At 43.3% G+C, this 20,036-nt stretch overlaps 1 protein-coding gene across 1 annotated transcript in view; it reads left to right on the forward strand.

The window, feature by feature from the left end:
• The window catches only part of LOC128665066 (sodium-coupled monocarboxylate transporter 1-like), a 181,593-nt gene that overhangs the window by 99,782 nt on the left and 61,775 nt on the right, over window positions 1–20,036 (forward strand). Inside the window, exons 7-9 of the mRNA XM_053719815.1 lie at window positions 3,613–3,742; window positions 13,176–13,264; window positions 16,341–16,450. Of these exons, the coding sequence (XP_053575790.1) occupies window positions 3,613–3,742; window positions 13,176–13,264; window positions 16,341–16,450 (329 nt within the window). The remainder of the gene's footprint in view (window positions 1–3,612; window positions 3,743–13,175; window positions 13,265–16,340; window positions 16,451–20,036) is intronic.

Genomic DNA, 20,036 nt, shown 5'->3' on the forward strand with positions numbered 1-20,036 from the left:
TTTTAGGAATGTTAATATCATAGACCTTTTTGCAGGAGACATAATCCCCCCCACATTCCATGATACAACTTTTAATTTACAATTTGTAGCCATTCATATTGTAAAATAAATTTACAGCACATGTTAAATAATCAACAACCTGTACGACAAGTGGGACCATGAGCATGCAACATATGATTTGGTCTGAAAACATCCAAACATCAGTAATGAATACATTATACATTACCACAGGACACATTCTCACAAGTCCCAAAAACAAGATGTCCATCCAAATATTTAGAACCCGAACAGCATGCAGCGGCATAGGGAAATCGGGTTCACCGGATCTTTCCTTGTGTTGTGACCCCAGGAGAAACAGTAGCCATAAAACTCTAATAAGTTCAACAATAAACTGCATTACTAACTGTAAATCAACCAAACTGGAGCAATGTCTCAGGTCAGTCTCAGTGCTCCTACTAAACCCCAAGTTTAGACTTTTGTCTAGATCCATTTCAGCTCTTCTATTTCTTCACTCCATATGCAGAGCCTTTACCTTTTTCCAAAAGTGTTGAAATTACCTAATGGCATTGGAACCTGTCCAACTATTCTAATTTCCTCTAAGTTGTTGATCTCTGCCCAAGAATACTTGCAGTTCTTTAGGGGATGCAAAAAAATCTTGGTCCGCTTAGTGTTTGTAGCCTAAGCCGTGCAGGATATAGCAAAGCAACTCTGTGTCCTCTATACAGCTTCTTGCAATATGGAGAAAACTCTGCGCTTCCGTGCAACCTCTGAAGAAAAGTCTTGGCAGATATATAACTTTTTGTCTGAGTACCTCAAATTATTTTTCTGGCGATATGCTTGCAAGATCGCTGTTTTTGCTTGATAGTTAAGCAATTTAAATATCACTTGTCTGGGGCTATTGCGGTCTATTTGCTAACACCCTGCGTCTACTCTGTGTACTCTCTCTGCTATTATTGGCAAGGGTTCCTGAGGGATATCCAGTAATTTCAGCAGTTGTTTCTGGAAGACCCACCAGCCTTAGATTGTTTCGACGTGATCGATTTTCAAGGTCTTCAACCTTGTCCATGAGAACCTTAACTTGTCTGTTCAACCTCTGCACAGTAGCTTGAGTGTCATTTGACCTATCCTCTATATCGGGTATATGCTTTTTTGCCTGCCCCAAGCGCTGGGAGAACAGTTTAACTTCTGATGCCAAAGCATCTACACCACTTTGTAACTGATTCATTTTGGGCAAAAACAGTGCTGTCATCTGTGCTACTATGGGGTGTGTCACATCTGCAGGAGCATCCTCCATTAATGAGGAGCGTGGACTTATCTGTACTTCTGCTGTGTGCTTTGTTTTTTTCTCTGCCTTTTTGGCCTTAGAAATCATGGCTGTTCTGCAGCTCTTTGGTGAGCTCACAAAATAATGATCAACTTTCATAAATATACACCTATAGCGTGTTGTTCTCCAGGCATATGCCTGAATGTAGAGTTAATGTGTGGAATAACCCCACAAAAAGGGAAAGCAAATGTAGGTTTTATTGTGAATATTTTAGGAACTTATGTGATTTTGTTTATCCCTCTTTCCATAAGCTTCTTTCCCAAAGAAATAGGGCACCTTTAGATTTATTTTCTGGCTTTTCAGTGCTGCAGGCTCCCTAGTATCAGGGTCTTTAACTATATATGGTTCTTATCTTGGTAATTTTCTACAGTCTTTATTGCTTTGGGTCTGCAGTTTTATCTTTATTACCAATTGCAGCTTTAAGTAACACCCCTTTCGTTATAACACTCCTTTTCTTCCCCAGAGCTCTCTGCTTACCCTGGATCAAGTTGGTGTCTGTTAATTTAATTTCGGAACTGCAGGATGTCTCACTCCAGTTCCAGCTGCCTTTTCCAGCCTTGGTGCTGTGATCCCGGTCACAGTGTCTCCTCCAAGATGGCGGGCGCAACTTTTCATGCCAAAACAATAACTTGCCTGCTGGACTTCACTGCTGGGGTACTCACTGGGGTACGTCCCTCACACATCTTTCTGCAGTTGTCTCTCTTTTCAGCAGCTCCAGACCACTGTTTGTGGTCATGGAGGTTAGTTGTGGGGTTCCTGACACCTGTTGGTATACGGAGGATCCCGGAGCTCAGCTTCTCTGCAACCTGTCAGTGATCCCGCCCACCGGAAGTCCCGCCAAATGTCTTTTAAATTTAAAGATTTACAAAATTCTCTAAAAAATGTATCTAAAATAGTAAACTAGCAAGTTTAAACGAAACCTATCCATCTCTGGGTGTTGGGTCATATTGAAGTTACCTGCTAGCACTAGGTTATGATCTAAATAAGGGACCATTTTTGTTTTCAGTTTGTTCCAGAAATCCATATCAAGATTATTTGATCCATATAAATTACAAAATGACCAATTTTTATTATTTATTTCAACTTGTAAGATTATAAATCTACCTAAGGGGTCCAGTTCCTGTTTTAAAATTTTATAGGTAACTTTCTTATTGAATAATATGGCCACCCCTCATTTCCTTTTGTTGCATGGTGTGGCAATAACCTCACAAAGCTCAAATCATCTCAAACTGGTTTCTTGAAGATGACAATGAGTTCACTGTTCTCCAATGGCATCCACAGTCACCAGATCTCAATCGAATAGAGCACCTTTGGGATGTAGTGGAACGGGAGATTCTCATCATGAATGTGCAGCTGACAAATCTGCAGCAACTGTGTGATGCTATCATGTCAATATGGACCAAAATCTCTGAGGAATGTTTCCAACACCTTGTTGAATCTATGACACAAAGAATTAAGGTAGTTCTGAAGGCAAAAGGGGGTCCAACCCGGTACTAGCAAGGTGTACCTAATAAAGTGGCCGGTGAGTGTATATTCATTATAGCCCTTCCCAGCCATATACCAAATGTAATTAATATTTATAGGAAATATTTTTTACCAGAAAGTGTATATATGAGTGTAATAGTTTATTTGAATGTGTTCTTGATGTGTTTGGTGAGCATTTTTTTTTTAACCCTTGTACTTTACACTAGGGGCTCCATTTATTAAGCAGCGGATGCTGCCTTGGAAGCTCATCATTTCAGGTTTACCTGAAACGTAAGTTAGGTGGCGGATTGTAATAATCCCGATCTGATCTGGGTGATTGACAGCCCCTGCTAGTGGCCAACTGGCCACCAGTGAGCAGGGGGCGGCATTGCACAAGTATTTCACCAGAAATGCTTGTACAATGTTAAATGCGGACAGCGTATGCTACAGCGAATCATGTCTGCTCAACATTTAATAACTCAATCCCCAAGTCTTCAGATGCGCTAGTCCGTTGAGCACAAATTTTCTTTGCGCTTTAGCACAACCATTTACTTTCAACTTGTATTATGCACACTAGTTTGGTCCCAATATTGCTTATCATGTTCCACAATAACCACATGTAATCTAGCCACCAGATTGAGAGGTGTATTGGGAAATATACACATACATGTTTCTTAGAAGTTTTGGACTTAGATGTGTAGCAATTGCCTTGTAAAATTATTAATTATTGTGATGTTATATATTTGACAAATAAATTTAAAATTCTATATAATCAATGTTTGTAAACTAAGTTCCTTGTGGATGTGCTTGTTTTATCTTTCAAGGTCCCTGTATATAAATCTTATAGGACTATGGGCTATCTTGGCTTGTGCTGTGCTATGTGGGCTCATCCTATTTTCAAAATATAAAGACTGTGATCCATGGACCTCAAACCTGATTTCGGCTCCAGATCAGGTGATTTATAACAATTATCCGGCTTGTGAACTATACACCTTTCTACTTTCTATGTTTGTATTATCATATTAAAAAACACATTAAAGGGATAGGAAAGTCAAAATTAAATGTGCATGATTCATAAAGAGCATGTAATTTTATGTCACTTTTAAATTCACTTCTATTTTCAAATGTGCTTCATTCTCTTGGTATCTCTTGTTGAAAAAGAATATGCACATATCCTACAATAGTAGGAGCTAGTTGCTGATTGGCTTACTAGATGTGTTCAGCAGTGCAATGCTGTTTCTTCAGCAAAGGGTAATAAAATAATGAAGCAAATTTGATAATAGAAGTAAATTGGAAAGTTTTTTTAAAACTGTATATAAACGGTATATTCTATAGAAATCATGAATAAATTTATAGTAATAAATAAATGTAGTGGCTTAAAAAGTCATGTGCTTAGTAAACAAAATGCAAATTAACTTTATTTCTCAATTAAACTGACAAATAACTGGTTTCTAATAAGATAGGAAACAGCTACCTATGATAGCATGTAGCTGATGATGAGTTGGTTCAGTAGGCTATCAGGTTGTTGCAGTAAATCAAGAGTGGGATAATAGTGATTATTATATTTGAAAAAAATATCATTAAATAGAAAAAAAATAAGAAAAGAAATATAGCAAATCTTATTATATTTAATATGTTATTTACAATGTCATAAAATGTGGAGAGGGACATCATTTTAAGTAAAGTTTAAATGAGTAAACAATATAATAGGTATTTATGTGTAGTGTGATAGGAGCGCCTAAAGATGAATTCCTGCTGCTAAAAAAGTTCTTCCCTCAAAGAGAACTAAATGGTGGATAAGAAGAAAAAATGGGGTTTATTTAGCAGCACTAAAAAAAGCTAGGAAATGATGATACCAATCTAATTTATGTTTTATACAATCTAGTTTATTTAAAAATTCTTAGAACACATAAAAACAACAGCAAATGCTTTTCCTAATTAATAAAGGGACGTCTCCCTTATACAACACTTATAAAAACAGACTAGAACAATATAATCCTAGAATTCCAGGTATAAAGGAATTAATTCTATAGATAACATATGGCAAGCAACAGATTTCTAAGATAAATGGTGAATTGAATATTTAAAAGGCACAAATGTATCAGTCCTAACAGCTTTACAGTTTTTCAGTAACAAATAAAGTTATAAAGTTACACAGTTACTTTCCTTGGACATATAATTGGCTCAGGTGTGCTGGATAGTTAAAAAGGCAAAAAACAGCCAATATTCTGATTTAGGTGCCAAAGCAATCGTGGTTAATGGAAATGGTTAATTTAACAGATGAATACCTTGATGTCTTTAAAGTTCAGTTTGTGTGTTTTAAAAAAGTAGTGCAAATTAGTGTAGATCGTACCTTAATCTGTCCTGGTTGCAACCGCTGATATTCTTCACTGTGAGGGATTCACAGACTGTTTGTTCCTGGTGCTTCTGATAAGTCACCTGACCTTCTCTTTGATTCAGAGGTCAGGGGTGATGATCCGTTCTGGTGATTTAGTTATCCTTTTTTTGTTTTCCTTTCTTCTTATAGCCCAAATGTTGTTTTTATGTGTTATAAGAATTTTTAAATAAACTAGATTGTATAAAACATAAATTAGATTGGTATCATCATTTCCTAGCTTTTTTTAGCGCTGCTAAATAAACCCCATTTTTTCTTTTTAAACAATATAATAGACCAGCTTGTTTGGAACAAAAACGTCTGGTAAATATGACCCCTATAAAGGCCATACATTACGCCTTAAATAAATAAATACAAACACAAGAATGGGTGTAAAGGCCGCAGCCCGCATTTATTAAATAATTTTAAATAACATTCTTAAATTCAACAATTGAATTAATCAAAACTTCTTAACTTTAAAACATAAGGTGCAAAAGCACCGAGATGTACCTTCCCCAGGTTTACAACCAGATACATTCCCCCAAAACTCTCCCGCCTCTTTAGGGAGGTACCAACTTACTTAACCTCCAGATCTAAAGCACCCCGCCACAGCACGCCACCGCGTGCCTACCCCACCCGGGCTAAGGCCTTTAACACACCTTCTTTGATATTAAAATTAAAGAGATGAAGGCCCACCTCATTTAAGTGAACACCGTCCTTCAAAAAGAAACAACGCCCAGTCTCCCCTTCGAATTCTACATGGCGAATGCCAAACCCCCCAATCCTAGAAACAAAACTACTAATTGACCTATTCACCTTTTTTCTAGAGGCCTCCAGCTTCTTGAAATCCCATGCTGCCCTCCAAACTGACCTAGGTTCAATATCTGACCACACAATTACCAGGTCAGGGAACAACTCCCGCAACCTAACCAAATCCCTCTTAATTTTATCCAACAAATCTTTCTGAGAAAGGAAACCTAAGTCATTCCCCCCCGCGTGTACATAAAATCGCTGGAGGCCGAAACAACCTAGCATAATCGACAACCTTTTTAAGCAATTGATCCCATCTCAACCCTCTAGTCCCAAACCACCTCAACATCACTGTCTCCTCATTAAGCTTCAGCTGAATGCCCTGATCAGTACTTGCTGCTGCCTTTCGGGCCCAATATATGTAGGAATGCCCCACAATCCAACAGTGTACCGGACCTGTCAAGACAAAAGCATAACCTAAACTCTCAACTCAGGCCTGACATATGACTTAAAACATCCAGACTTCCAGCCACCAATCTTCCTAATCACATTCTCACCCAAACCTAAATTGGCTGCCTCCGTCGCCGCCCCAATTCGGAAAGAGTGAGTGCCAAACTCATCCGCCGCATAACCAAGCCTTGTCAATACCTTCCTAAACACCGCCAAGAACTGAAACCGCGAAAGACTTGAACCATCCCGATGCACAAATAATGGCAAGAACTCCACCGGACGAACCTCCAAAAAGGCCTCCAAAACCGCCACTGGACAACAACACCCTTTTGTTTCTTTAATCTGGATCCACCTACCCAACCCCTTTTGATCCGTTTTTGATTTCCTCAACCACACCCACAACACCTTATCCTTGATAGACACATCCCGAGCCCACAGGCCCCCAGCATCCTGTCTATTAGCTCCAACTATCTCTGATATGCGAAAAGCACCAAAAAATGCCATCACAAACGCGGCTCGAAATAAAAGAAATTCAAACTCAGACGAACACTCGTCTCTTAAAGAACCCAATATCTGCTTCAATGTATCAAATACCACCGGACGTCTCCTGTCATTACACACCCGACCTTTACATAAGCCCCTTACTGCCAACCGAATTACAAACAACTTCGTCAGATCCTCCCACCCCAACAGTTTGAAAAGAAACCCCATTGCTGCAATGGTCTTTTGAACCTTTGACTTTGACCAACCCAACTCCCCCCATTCTGAGACCCATGCCAAGAATTCTCTACTCCATCCTTCTCTGACGGACCCCAGACCTCTTGCTGACACAAAATGAAACCACTGCCTCCAAGCTAATACATATGCCCCCCAAGTACCTTGAGCTAGTGCTCCCCGGGCGACATGGATTAGATCCAGCATTTCAGATCCCAAAGCTCTGCCGGGCAACCGACACCCTCCTTCTCCGCTTCTGGTGCCACTTCCCAAAACCTCTCCCACTGAAAGCGAGAAAGAGCATCAGCAATGACATTCTGACAACCTGGAACATGAACAGCACGAAATAAAACATTCATTTGCATACAGTCCAGCACAAACAACCTCAGCAGGCGCACCACTGGCAGCGAGTTAGATGTGAGTTTGTTAATTGCAAATACAACTCCCAAGTTATCTGTGTGAAACACCACCTTCTTGTCCCTAAGCATGTCCCTCCAAACCCTCAATGCTACCACCAACGGGAACAACTCAAGAAAAACCAAATTCTTATTCAGACCAGCCTGCTTCCATTCCACTGGCCATAGCCCTGCTGACCAATGCCCCTGATAATACGCTCCATAGCCCACCGAACCAGCGGCATCAGTATACAAATGAAGTTCCTCGTTCGAAACTGCCAAACCTTGCACCATCGCTCTACCGTTGAAATCTTCCAGAAAGACCAGCCAGATCCTCAAATCTTCTTTAAGATCCTTTCTCAACCGGATCCAATGAGATGGGTCCTTAACACCCGCCGTAGCCAAAGACAACTTCCTACAAAAGACTCTCCCAACCGGGATAATCCTGCAGGCAAAATTAAGTTTGCCCACCAGCGATTGAATTTCTTTAAGCCTGAGCTTTTTCTTCTTCAAACACCCCACAATGCAACTTCTCAAGTCCAAAACCTTGTCCAACGGCAGTTGGAGACAATCCTTCTCCCCTGCCCTACCAACAAAAAGAAAGTCGTCTAGGTAATGTACCACCGATTTCAATCCTGATACCTGCCTGACCACCCATTCCACAAAAGTGCTGAACTTTTCAAAGTACGCACATGATATGGAACAACCCATTGGCAGACATAAGTCCACATAAAAGGCACCTTCAAAATAGCAGCCCAATAAGTGATGACACACCGGATGTACGGGTAATAGCCGAAAGGCTGCCTCCACGTCCACTTTCCCCATCAAGGCACCCACACCCGCTGCAGTCACCAACCCAACAGCCTGATCAAAGGAAGCATACCTCACTGCAGCCATGTCAGAATCAATACCGTCATTTATCGACGAACCCTTAGGGTAAGACAGATGGTGGATTAGACGAAATTGTCCGGCCACTTTTTTGGGAACCACCCCCAACGGAGACACCCTCAAATTCCTAAATGGCGGGTGAGTGAACGGCCCTGCCATCCTTCCTAATGCCACTTCCTTATACAATTTACTACGAACAACCTCTGGGAATTCCCTAGCTGATTTTAAATTCCCCGAAATTTGACAAGCCCCCCCATCCTCAAACGGAATCCAAAAACCAGAACTAAACCCCGTTAACAATAGCTCAGCATCCCCCGCTTTACCTCTGACTTTAGCGAACCGCTCTAGCCAGGGCACCATCCTTCTTACCCTCACTGGGGTCTTGGCCCTTAAGAGCAGTCTCTCCCGTCTTACCACTGCCACCTTTTTTGAAACATCTGGTCCAAGGGTGTGTTCCTTCACAACCGGAACACGCATGCTTGTATTTGCATCCACTCCCAAATTTACACAGGCCCTCGTTGTACTGGAAGCACAACCCTTTTCTAATGGCCACTGCCGCGCCTCCCCCTGAAACACCCCCGGATGACTTCCACCCCCAGCGGTTCCTCCACTGAGGCCACGAAAGGACCCACGCATCGGAGTCATCAACTCCAACCAGATACCCATGTCCCGGTCGTCCCACCGCATCTCCGGCCTTACTGCCAAACGCTGACGAAATTGTTCGTCATAACGCCACCAGGCCAAACCCCCATATGTGCGATATGCCCCCGCGATTTCGTCATAATAGGAAAAAAGCGCAGAACACTGATCCGGGAACTTCTCACCAATCACAGCAGCCAAGATACAAAACGCCCTTGACCAATTTGAAAGTGTTTTCGGTAACTTACGGTAACGCTTCTTACGTTCATCCTCCTCTTTCTTCTCTTTATCCTTCGTTTCTTCCTTGATTTCCATCATCTGTTCCAGGGGTAACAACGAAAAAAGCTCCAAAAATTCCCTTTTCCATATTTTTTCTTTTATTTCTTGCGTCAAATGTATACCAAGCGGTCCAATGGAGCATAAGCACGGCCTTCTCAACGCGCTCTCTGGAACCTTCACAATGTCCCCCGACGTAGCCCCATCCTTTTTCTGTCCTTGAGCCCCCCCCAACTACCGGGCCGCTGGCTCCCGTCCCTGCAACCACTCCCGACGCAGGGGTCCCACCTCCCAACCCCCCACTCCAGGCCGACGCCACATTCTCCTGCTGACCCCCCGATTGCTTCTCAAATTTTTCCAATAACTCCTTTAAGCCGCTTACCAGCGTCTGCTGCGCACTTTTTTCAACATGCTCACCACCATCCACACTTACTAATCTCCTAGCACCCTCACCTGTCGTCCTGGGCGCCGTAGCTGGTATCACTGCTCCGGATTCTCGCACCTGTTCCTCTCCTAATGCCTCCAGTTGTGGCCTAGTTTCCCATTCACGAGGCCTGTAAGCCCTCCGTCTTGGCAAAGGAGACCTTGACCTCCGCCTCCTTCCGCTCCTTTCTGCTGCTCTTTCCAACCTCCCCCATGTGGGAGAACGCCTCTCATGACGATGCCTCACCCTCTCTCTAGGCGACCGGGATTGACCACGACGCCGTTCATCACCTGACCTTCGAGGGCTGTGGCGCACACGGGTGTCCTTACCCTGAGGCCGTATCTGTGGAGAGGAGACAGTGAAAGGCCTATCATGCAATCCCTCCCTATTACTCCTAACACTCTCCCTTCTAGACCTAACCCCTGCTTCCCCCTCCCCTCTCTGCCCAATCAACCCTGGCGATAAAGCCCTAATTAACTGTTGTAAAGTGGCCAGGTCCCCTACCTGCCGTTGGCCCACTTGTCCAGCAGAAGTACCCTCCCCAGGATCCTCCATCTCCAAGTCGCTGTACGTGTAATCAAAGCACAGCGCATCTCCCTCCAGGTCCTGCCCTGACGGATCCACTGACATATCAGTCCCACCGCCCACCTGGGCCCTTTCTTTCTGCCCTAAACCTGCAGGAGATAAAGATAATACATTAATCCCCCCTGTCTCCTGCCCCCCCTACCTCTACCTGCTATCCTCCCCCCCCTTATCCTGCTTTTCCCTTTTCCCCTCATTGAATTCCCTTTACCCCTATGGCTACTCCCATCCATGCTGAACTGCCTGTCACAACCCCTCCCAGACCCACTGCCAACAACAACCTGAACCTTCCCTGATCTATTCCCCTTAACTGTCTTCCTCCCGCTCTTAGACCCTCTCCTAGGTAACAGGCTCCCCCTTTGACCCCCTACTCCCTGCTCAGCTACCTCTATGCCTTTAGCTGACAACTTCTTTGCAGCCCCCACTCTGTCCCCCTGCACACCCAAACCTATGCCTCCACTTGTCCCTTCCAGCAGCTCCCGCCTTTTCTGTGGGGCAACAGGATTCCCATCCCTTGCCGCATCCAGTTCCCGCCACTCCTGAGAGGCCAAAGGGATCCCCTCCCCTGCCGTGTCCACTTCCCTCAGTGTTCCTTCCTCCTGTCCCAATTGTAACAGTTCTCCCGCTTGATCAAGGCCCAGCCCGCTCCCTCTGCTTTGCTTACCTGCCGTGGGCCCGGTCCGGCTAGCCGCATCCTCCGTCAGCTCCTTAGAAGGCCTCAGCTCTGGCGTCCCTCCGCTGCTCCTCCGCTCACCCGGCAAGCTCCTGGACTCACCCCCCCGCCGGGGGGGTCCGACACCACCGCTCCCAACATCTGGGGACAAACGATCCGGAGGCCTGGACCGCCTCCGTGACCTGCCGTGAGTGCTCCCTTCTGACGTGGCTCCCGGGAGATTAGCAGCAGCTAAGTAATCCCGGAGCCATGCTGTCCCGTGTGCCGCCGCCATCCTGATCACTTCTTCAAGCAGTAAGTCCATACCTCTACGGCCTCTTCACTCGCAAGTTTCTCCAAGAACTTATCCCTTGCGTTTGAAGAGGCTAAAGAGGACGGACTGCTTCCGCTCCCAGCCTCTAATAGCCGGCACTAGGCTCCGCCCCCGCACCCGGACGGCTCCATTGCCGCAATAGGGGTCATATTCCCCTACGTCGATAAACTCCTCCAGGGAGTCCTTATAGACTTCTAGAAACTGAACTGGAGGGACCGAATACCTTGTGCATAATTTAAAACAACTGCAACTTTGGATACAATCACAATACATCATGGGGTCAACTGAATTCCTAGTCAAAGAGAGAAGCAAGGTGTACTTGCAAAGCTGCAGTCAAAGAGTGTGATAAGAAGGTCAGATAGGTGGCACTAGTCCTGGGAAGGGATCCACACTCACTGGATAAAGAGTTGAGTACCACTTGTGTCAGCTGCGCACTTGTGTCCACTGGGGATTTGTTTTGCACAGATCTTCTTATGCAGCGCTCATGCAGGCCTCAGTTCCTTGTGGTGCTGCTGCTGCTAAATAATGCGGACTTCTTTTCTTCTGTGACACACTTTTCTGATAGGTTAGAGAGGTGACATTACCCATGGGTGATCACCAGTCTAACCAATATCTGCAGATAGCATTGCACACAGAGGAACAGGTTTGTTTGCAGCATGCCTGGAAGTTGCTGCCCCCAGCCTACTGCACTGTGCAAGCCAGAGTAAGACCCAGATAGGATGGCAACCACAGCAATGTTAACCTGGACAGTTATGAGTTACACATGCTGCAGTGTGTGCAGGAAGGGAAACGACTAGTGGTGTCCAGCAACACAATTCATGTGCTAATCGGAGGCACAATACATGTTCCTTCTGCACATGGGGGTTAGATAAGTGAAAATGCCTAAGGTACACAAAATTGATGATGTTGCCCTGAATGTCACAATTAAAGCTCATCATGTATAATACAAAAAATAGAATGCGCCTCATGGTACAGACCAGTATGATACCCAGCAGGAAAGAATGGGTTACACAATCCTACTCACATGTGAGAGAGCACAAGATGTGCTCAATAGGCAAGCCGGATCCAAAGAGTCGTCCGGCAGACTCACAACCAGCACAGCAGCAGAAACGATCCTCATCCAACAGTGTAATAGTCCAGGGATCCAAAGTGTACTAGCACCAAAGCGGCAGAAAATAAGTCAGCAAGGAGGCAATCTGGGCTTGTGTGAGCAAATAATGATGTAGCAGCATTAAAGGTAAAACGGTTTATTAAAATCAATAAAACCAACAGAAATGCTTTTCTCTGTGTCACAGCACGGTTTCCTCAGGCTATACAAACTAAAACACAGCTGCTACATTTAAAAAAATACTCAACCTATCCGAACAAAGAATACAATAACACCCCCCTAGATGACATCATAACCAATCAGGCAGAGCTGCAGTTACACACCTTAAATAGTGACCTTGCCAATCAGGTGGTACTGTAAGAGATCAACCCTTCCTGGCATCACGAGATTAAAACCAATTGGGTAAATTGTGATGGAGGGGGGGCGTTTATTAATCCCCCTGCATTTGTGATTGTTTAGCTAACTGTTTAGCTAACTATTTAGTTTGTATCTCTTTATTTTGTGTTACTTCATATCTAGGTGAGGTGCCACTTATTGATATAATCTGGGATACAGTGATACTGTCTCCCGATATATCATTTTTTCGGAAAATTAATCATGTGTTTGTTTTCTTTACAAAATGTCCAGCCTCATAGGAGATAAAGCACAGATACCTTTAAATTTATGGCATTCAATATCATACTTCTGTAACTGATACTGGTAGTTTGGATTTTGTTTACATTTGTCTGTACTTTAAAATTCTTATCTTAGGTAGATTGAAATGTGTTGCTTCACATAACTTGTTTCATTCTGTTTTGACAGCTCATGCCGTATTTGGTGCTAGATATTCTTCGAGACTATCCAGGGGTTCCAGGGCTGTTTGTAGCTTGTGCGTACAGCGGAACATTAAGGTGAATGTTTGGAACATATCTGATAGCTAATACTGAAAGGAAAAATGTACATTTTAATGTATCCCTTTTAATGTGTTCCCAAAGATCTATTTTACTAGTTGAAGTATATTGAATTGTTTACAAATAACTCCTTTACCTTTAATTTGCCATTTAAAATAACTCTTTTTTTGTCTGTTGAAACCTCCACCTATACTAAAAATATAGATACTGCAATATATATAAACAAGAGACAGCTGCAGAAATGAACCTCCCAGTTGGGGTTATTTCAGTACAACAATTAATTCCTTCAGTTCATACCACATAGATATAATTTAGCACATCTCTCTCAAAAGTATTTATTTATTGCTAGCGTAATGTAAAAACCTCTTAAAGGGACACTCGTTGTTAGAGGGACATTAAACTCAATATTCAGATAGAGCATGCGATTTTTAGACACTTTCTAATTTACTTCCATTATCAAAATGTGCAAGTTTTTTTTAGTTTTTTTATTTTCAAAAAGCTTTATTAGAAACATCATAGGAGATACAATAAATGTAAAGAAGACAAAATGTAACAGTGGTTTGTGAATAAGTAAACATTAACAGTGTTCCTGATATTTAACACACATCAATCAGGAGGCAAAACGTGATAATAAATTTTGCTTACCAATGAAAAGAAGGGACTAGGTAAAGAAGACTAAGAGGAAAATAAGGGATTGGACAGGGAGGGAGAAAGAGAAGGAGGGAAGGGTGGAGTGAAGTCCAATTACCTGGGACATAATTTTCAGTTTAGTATATGAGGTATCAGTTTACATTACAAATGTGGAGCGCCAGTTAGGATTATAAATAGCTACCCAGTCTTCCCAAATAAACTCGAATAAATCTATATTGCCAAGAGTATGGAATATGTCTCTTTCCATAGCATTAATAAAGGCAATAATATCCAGAACACAGTTCCAGGTCAGGGGCGCTTCTCTTTTCCAGGCCCTAGCTATGGCTAATTTTGTGGCCGTAAATAAGTATATACAAAGATAGCTCTGAAATTTAGGTAGGGGATGCAGTCCCAAATGTAAGAGAGCAGTTGCTGGGGTTTTAGGGAGTTGGAAACCAATTCTAGCTAAGGTGACAAAGGTCATATTCCAGGGTGTTCTATGTTTCGGGCAGCTCCACCAAATGTGTAGGGAATCTCCTGTCAGCCCGCAGTGTCTCCAGCAATTTGGGATAGGAATTAATTTCAGTTTAAATAGTCTTGTAGGCACATAGTACCAATGTGTGAGTACTTTATAGAAGGTTTCAAAAAGCGTAGTGCAGTCTATAACTTTAGAGGTAAGGGAGAAAGCTTTGGACCATGTTCGTGGGGGAAAGGGAGTATTCAAGATATTTGCCCATTTTACCAAGTAGGACGCCTTATTTTCAGGTTCTGAACCTTCCATGAAAAACATAATTTATGTAAGAATTTACCTGATAAATTAATTTCTTTCATATTGGCAAGAGTCCATGAGCTAGTGACTTATGGGATATACAATCCTACCAGGAGGGGCAAAGTTTCCCAAACCTCAAATGCCTATAAATACACCCCTCACCACACCCACAATTCAGTTTAACGAATAGCCAAGTAGTGGGGTGATAAAGAAAGGAGTAAAAAAGCATCAACAAAGGAATTTGGAAATAATTGTGCTTTATACAAAAAAATCATAACCACCATAAAAAGGGTGGGCCTCATGGACTCTTGCCAATATGAAATAAATGAATTTATCAGGGAAGTTCTTACATAAATTATGTTTTCTTTCATATAATTGGCAAGAGTCCATGAGCTAGTGACATATGGGATATCAATACCCAAGATGTGGAACTCCACGCAAGAGTCACTAGAGAATGACGCAATAAAGTCTAGCATTTGGCGCACCCGGGGGCCTAATCCTGCCCGCAATTTGCAAGAAAAATGTAGTCAATTTGAAAAAAAGACTAAACCCCAGGTAAGAAAAATATTTCTTAATATGTTAATTTTCCCCAAATATGAAACTGACAGTCTGCAAAAGGAAATACATGAACCTGACTCATGGCAAATATAAGTACAATACATATATTTAGAACTTTATATAAAGGCATAAAGTGCCAAACCATAGCTGAGGTGTCTTAAGTAATAAAAACATATTGTGAGTGGTGTATTTATAGGCATTTGAGGTTTGGGAAACTTTGCCCCTCCTGGTAGGATTGTATATCCCATACGTCACTAGCTCATGGACTCTTGCCAATTACATGAAAGAAAGATAGAATTTGGATAAGGGTTTATTTAATCTCTCCCCCCCCCCCTCTATTCCAGCTAGATTCCCAAAGAGTTAAAGAACAAGGTGGTTAGGGAAGAAATCCCCAGGACCTAAGTATGCTTTTGTATCTCAGGTATTCAAAATGTATGCAGGGTGGGAAGGAACTAGTCTTAGCTATTTGAGTGAGGGTAGGGTACGAGTTTTGTGCGTGGTTGGTCATTAAGTCGGAGACTTGAGCTAAGCTTAGATTGGACCAGGTGTTAGGATGAGAGTCAGAGAGTCTGAGTAGGAGGCCTGTGATGGAATGAATGGGGGACGGGTGAGGGGCCACTCCCGGGTAGTGTCGGATTTTATCCCACAAATGTAGGCATTCCAAAATTATAGGATTATCAATATTTAAATTCCTACGACAATAAGGGGGAACCCATATAAGATCTTGAAGATGCAAATGGTTAGGAAGGGAGGCCTGTTCTAACGAGCTCCACCTACTGGAGTTCTGTTTATTTCCCCAGTGGGATATATGAGTCAACATAGCTGCAAATGGTTAGGAAGGGAGGCCTGTTTTAACGAGCTCCACCTACTGGAGTTGTGTTTATTTCTCCAGTGGGTTATATGAGTAAACATAGCTGCCTCGTAATGTGCAAGTCTTTTTATATGCACACCTTCTGAGGTACCAACTACTACTGAGCATGTGCAAGACTGCACAGTGTATACATAGCAGAAGATTAGGGGTCTTTTGGGGTAGAAAACATCTATTTACATTAAATGTAAAAACATAATACAGTCTAACTGATACTTTGATTTATTTCTATAAACTTTTGCCTTCTTTAGCACTGTGTCATCAAGTATCAACGCATTAGCTGCTGTAACAGTTGAAGATCTAATAAAGCCTTTCACAAATATGTCAGAGAACCAGCTGTCTTGGACTTCCAAAGGAATGAGTAGGTCTACAGTCAGAATGTTTTTATAATTCCAGAATAATACAGTCAAATTACGGCAAGATTACACTACTGTACTTCTCATATATTCCAGTAATTTTAGTAAACTTTCTGGCAGATCATGTTCTAATGTTTGCACAACATTAAAGAGACAAATTGTCTGTTTCTGACAGCCAAAAGTTTGATCCAACATAGCATAGTGTCCTTTTTCTGCTTTTACAGGCCATTTTCAGTAGAGATTAGGGAGGTTTAGCTGCAGCGAGGGGGTGGTGGTTTAGTGGTTAGGAGTTTCATTGGCTTGGGTGATTACAGAGGGGGTGGTGGTGGTTTAGTGGTTAGGAGTTTAATTGGCTTAGGTTATTACAGATGGGGTGGTGGTGGTTTAGTGGTTAGGAGTTTCATTGGCTTGGGTTATTACAGAGGGGGGGGGGTGGTTTAGTGGTTAGGAGTTACAGTGGCAGGGTGTTTTACAAAGAGGTGGTGGTGGTTTAGTGGTAGGGAGTTTCAGTGACTCAGGTTATTACAGAGGGGATGTGGTGGTTTAGTAATTAGGAGCTTCAGTGGCTGTGGTTACTACAGGGGGGGTTAGTGGTTAGGAGTTTCAGGGGCAGAGATTATTACAGAGGAGGGGGTTTAGTGGTTAGGAGTTTCAGTGGCAGGGTTTATTACAGAGAGGTGGTGGTGGTTTAGTTGTTAGGAGTTTCAGTGTCTGGGATTATTACAGAGGGGGGGTGGTTTAGTGTTTAGGAGTTTCAGTGGCAGGGGTTATTACAGAGAGGGGTGGGTGGTTTATTGGTTAGGAGTTTCAGTTGGTAGGGTTATTACAGAGGGGGGGTTAGTGGTTAGGAGTTTCAGTAGCTGGAGTTATTACAGAGGGGGTGATGTTGGTGGTTTAGTGGTTAGGAATTTCAGTGGCTGGGGTTATTACAGAGGGGGGGGTAGTGGTTAGGCATTTCAGTGGCAGGGGTTATTACAGAGGGGGTGGTGTTGCTTTAGAGGGTGGGAGTTTCAGTGGCTGGGGTTATTACAAAATGGGATGTGGTGATTTAGTGGTCTCAGTGGCAAGGGTTATTACAGAGGGGTGTGTGGTGCTTTAGTGGTAAGGAGTTGCAGTGGCAGGGGTTATTACAGAGAGGTGGTGGTGGTTTAGTTCTTAGGAGTTTCAGTGGCTGGGGTTATTACAGAGGGGGGGGTGGTTTAGTGGTTAGGATTTTTAATGGCAGGGGTTATTACAGAGGGGGTGGTTTAGTGGTTAGTAGTTTCAGTGGCTGGGGTTATTACAGATGGGGTGGTGGTGGTTTATTGGTTAGGAGTTTCAGTGGCTGGGGTTACTACATAGGGGGGGGGTTTAGTGGTTAGGAGTTTTAGTGGCAGGGGTTATTACAGAGGGGGGTGTTGCTTTAGTGTTTAGGAGTTTTAGTGGCTGGGGTTATTACAGAATGGAATGTGGTTATTTAGAGAGGTGTGGTGGTTTAGTGGTTAGGAGTTTCAGTGGCTGGTGTTATTACAGAGGCGGTGGTGGTGGTTTAGTGTTTAGGAGTTTCAGTGGCAGGGGTTATTACAGAGAGGGGTGGGTGGTTTAGTGGTTAGGAGTTTCAGTGGGTAGGGTTATTACAGAGGGGGGGTTAGTGGATAGGAGTTCCAGTAGCTGGAGTTATTACAGAAGGGGTGGTGTTGGTGGTTTAGTGGTTAGGAATTTCAGTGGCTGGGGTTATTACAGAGGGGGGTAGTGGTTAGGCATTTCAGTGGCAGGGGTTATTACAGAATGGGATGTGGTGATTTAGTGGTCTCAGTGGTAAGGGTTATTACAGAGGGGTGTGTGGTGCTTTAGTGGTAAGGAGTTGCAGTGGCAGGGGTTATTACAGATGGGGGTGCTTTAGTGGTTAGGAGTTTAGTGGCCGGGGTTATAACATAGAGGTGGTGGTGGTTTAGTGGTTAGGAGTTTCAGTGACAGGTGTTATTACAGAGGGGGTGGTTTAGTGGTTAGGAGTTTCAGTGGCTGGGGTTATTACAGATGGGGTGGTGGTGGTTTAGTGGTTAGGAGTTTCAGTGGCTGGGGTTATTACAGAGGGGGTGGTGGTGGTTTAGTGGTAGGAGTTTTAGTGGCAGGGGTTATTACAGAGGGGGTGGTTTAGTGGTTAGGAGTTTCAGTGGCTGGGGTTATTACAGGGGGGATGTGGTTTAGTGGTTAGGAGTTTCAGTAGCTGGGGTTATTACAGAGAGGGGGTGGTTTAGTGGTTAGGAGTTTTAGTTGCATGGGGTTATTACAGAGGGGGTGGTGGTTTAGTGGTTAGGAGTTTCAGTGGCTGGGGTTATTACAGAGGGGGTGGTGGTGGTTTAGTGGTTAGGAGTATCAATGGCTGGAGTTATTACAGAGGGGGGGGTTGTGGTTAGGCCTTTCAGTGGCAGGGGTTATTACAGAGGGGTTGTTGTTTTAGTGGTTCGGAGTTTCAGTGGCTGGGATTATTACAGAATGGAATGTGGTGCTTTAGTGGTTAGGGGTTTAAGTGGCTGGGGCTATTACAGAGGGGGTGTGGTGCTTTAGTGGTAAGGAGTTTTAGTGTCAGGGTTTATTACAGAAGGGGTGGTAGTGGTTAGGAGTTTCAGTGGCAGGGGTTATTACAGAGGGGGTGTTGCTTTAGTGTTTAGGAGTTTTACTGCAGGGGTTATTACAGAATGGAATGTGGTGCTTTAGTGGTTAGGAGTTTCAGTAGCTGGGGTTATTACAGAGGGGTGGTGATTATTTAGTGGTTAGGAGTTTCAGTGGCATGGGTTTTACAGAGGGGGGTGGTTTAGTGGTTAGGAGTTTCAGTGGCAGGGGTTATTACAGAGGGGAATGTGGTACTTTAGTGGTAAGGAGTTTCAGTGGCAGGGGTGATTACAGAGGGGTGGTGGTTGTTTAGTGGTTAGGATTTTCAGTTGTGGGGGTTTTTACAGAGGGGGGTTGGTTAAGTGGTTAGGAGTTTTAGTAGCAGGGTTTTTTACAGAGGGGGTGGTTTAGTGGTTAGGAGTTTCAGTGGCAGGGGTTATTACAGAGGGGTATGTGGTGCTTCAGTGGTAAGGAGTTTCAGTGGCAGGGGTTATTACAGAGGGGGATGTGGTGCTTTAGTGGTAAGGAGTTTCAGTGGCAGGGGTTATTACAGAGGGGTGGTGGTGGTTTAGTGGTTAGGATTTTCAGTTGCGGGGGGTTTTAGGGGGGGTTGGTTAAGTGGTTAGGAGTTTTAGTGGCAGGAGGTTTTACAGAGGGGGTGGTTTAGTGGTTACGAGTTTCAGTGACAGTGGTTATTACAGAGGTGAGGTGGTGGTTTAGTGGTTAGGAGTTATAGTGGCAGGGGTTTTTTACAGAGGGGGTGGTTTAGTGGTTAGGAGTTTCAGTGGCAGGGGTTATTACAGGGGAGGATGTGGTGGTTAATTGGTACAAAAAAATTCATGAGAATTGGATAACCCATATCTTTCAGAGATAAATTGCAGGAACATGAGGTATAATAAATAATTAATGAAAATCTCTGGGGGGTTTAAAAAAAAAATACTTTAATTAAACAACGATAAAAAGCATCACATTTTGGCACTTTGATCAAATGCAAAACAT

Source organism: Bombina bombina, chromosome 6, assembly GCF_027579735.1.
Source record: "Bombina bombina isolate aBomBom1 chromosome 6, aBomBom1.pri, whole genome shotgun sequence".
Classification (NCBI taxonomy): domain Eukaryota; kingdom Metazoa; phylum Chordata; class Amphibia; order Anura; family Bombinatoridae; genus Bombina; species Bombina bombina.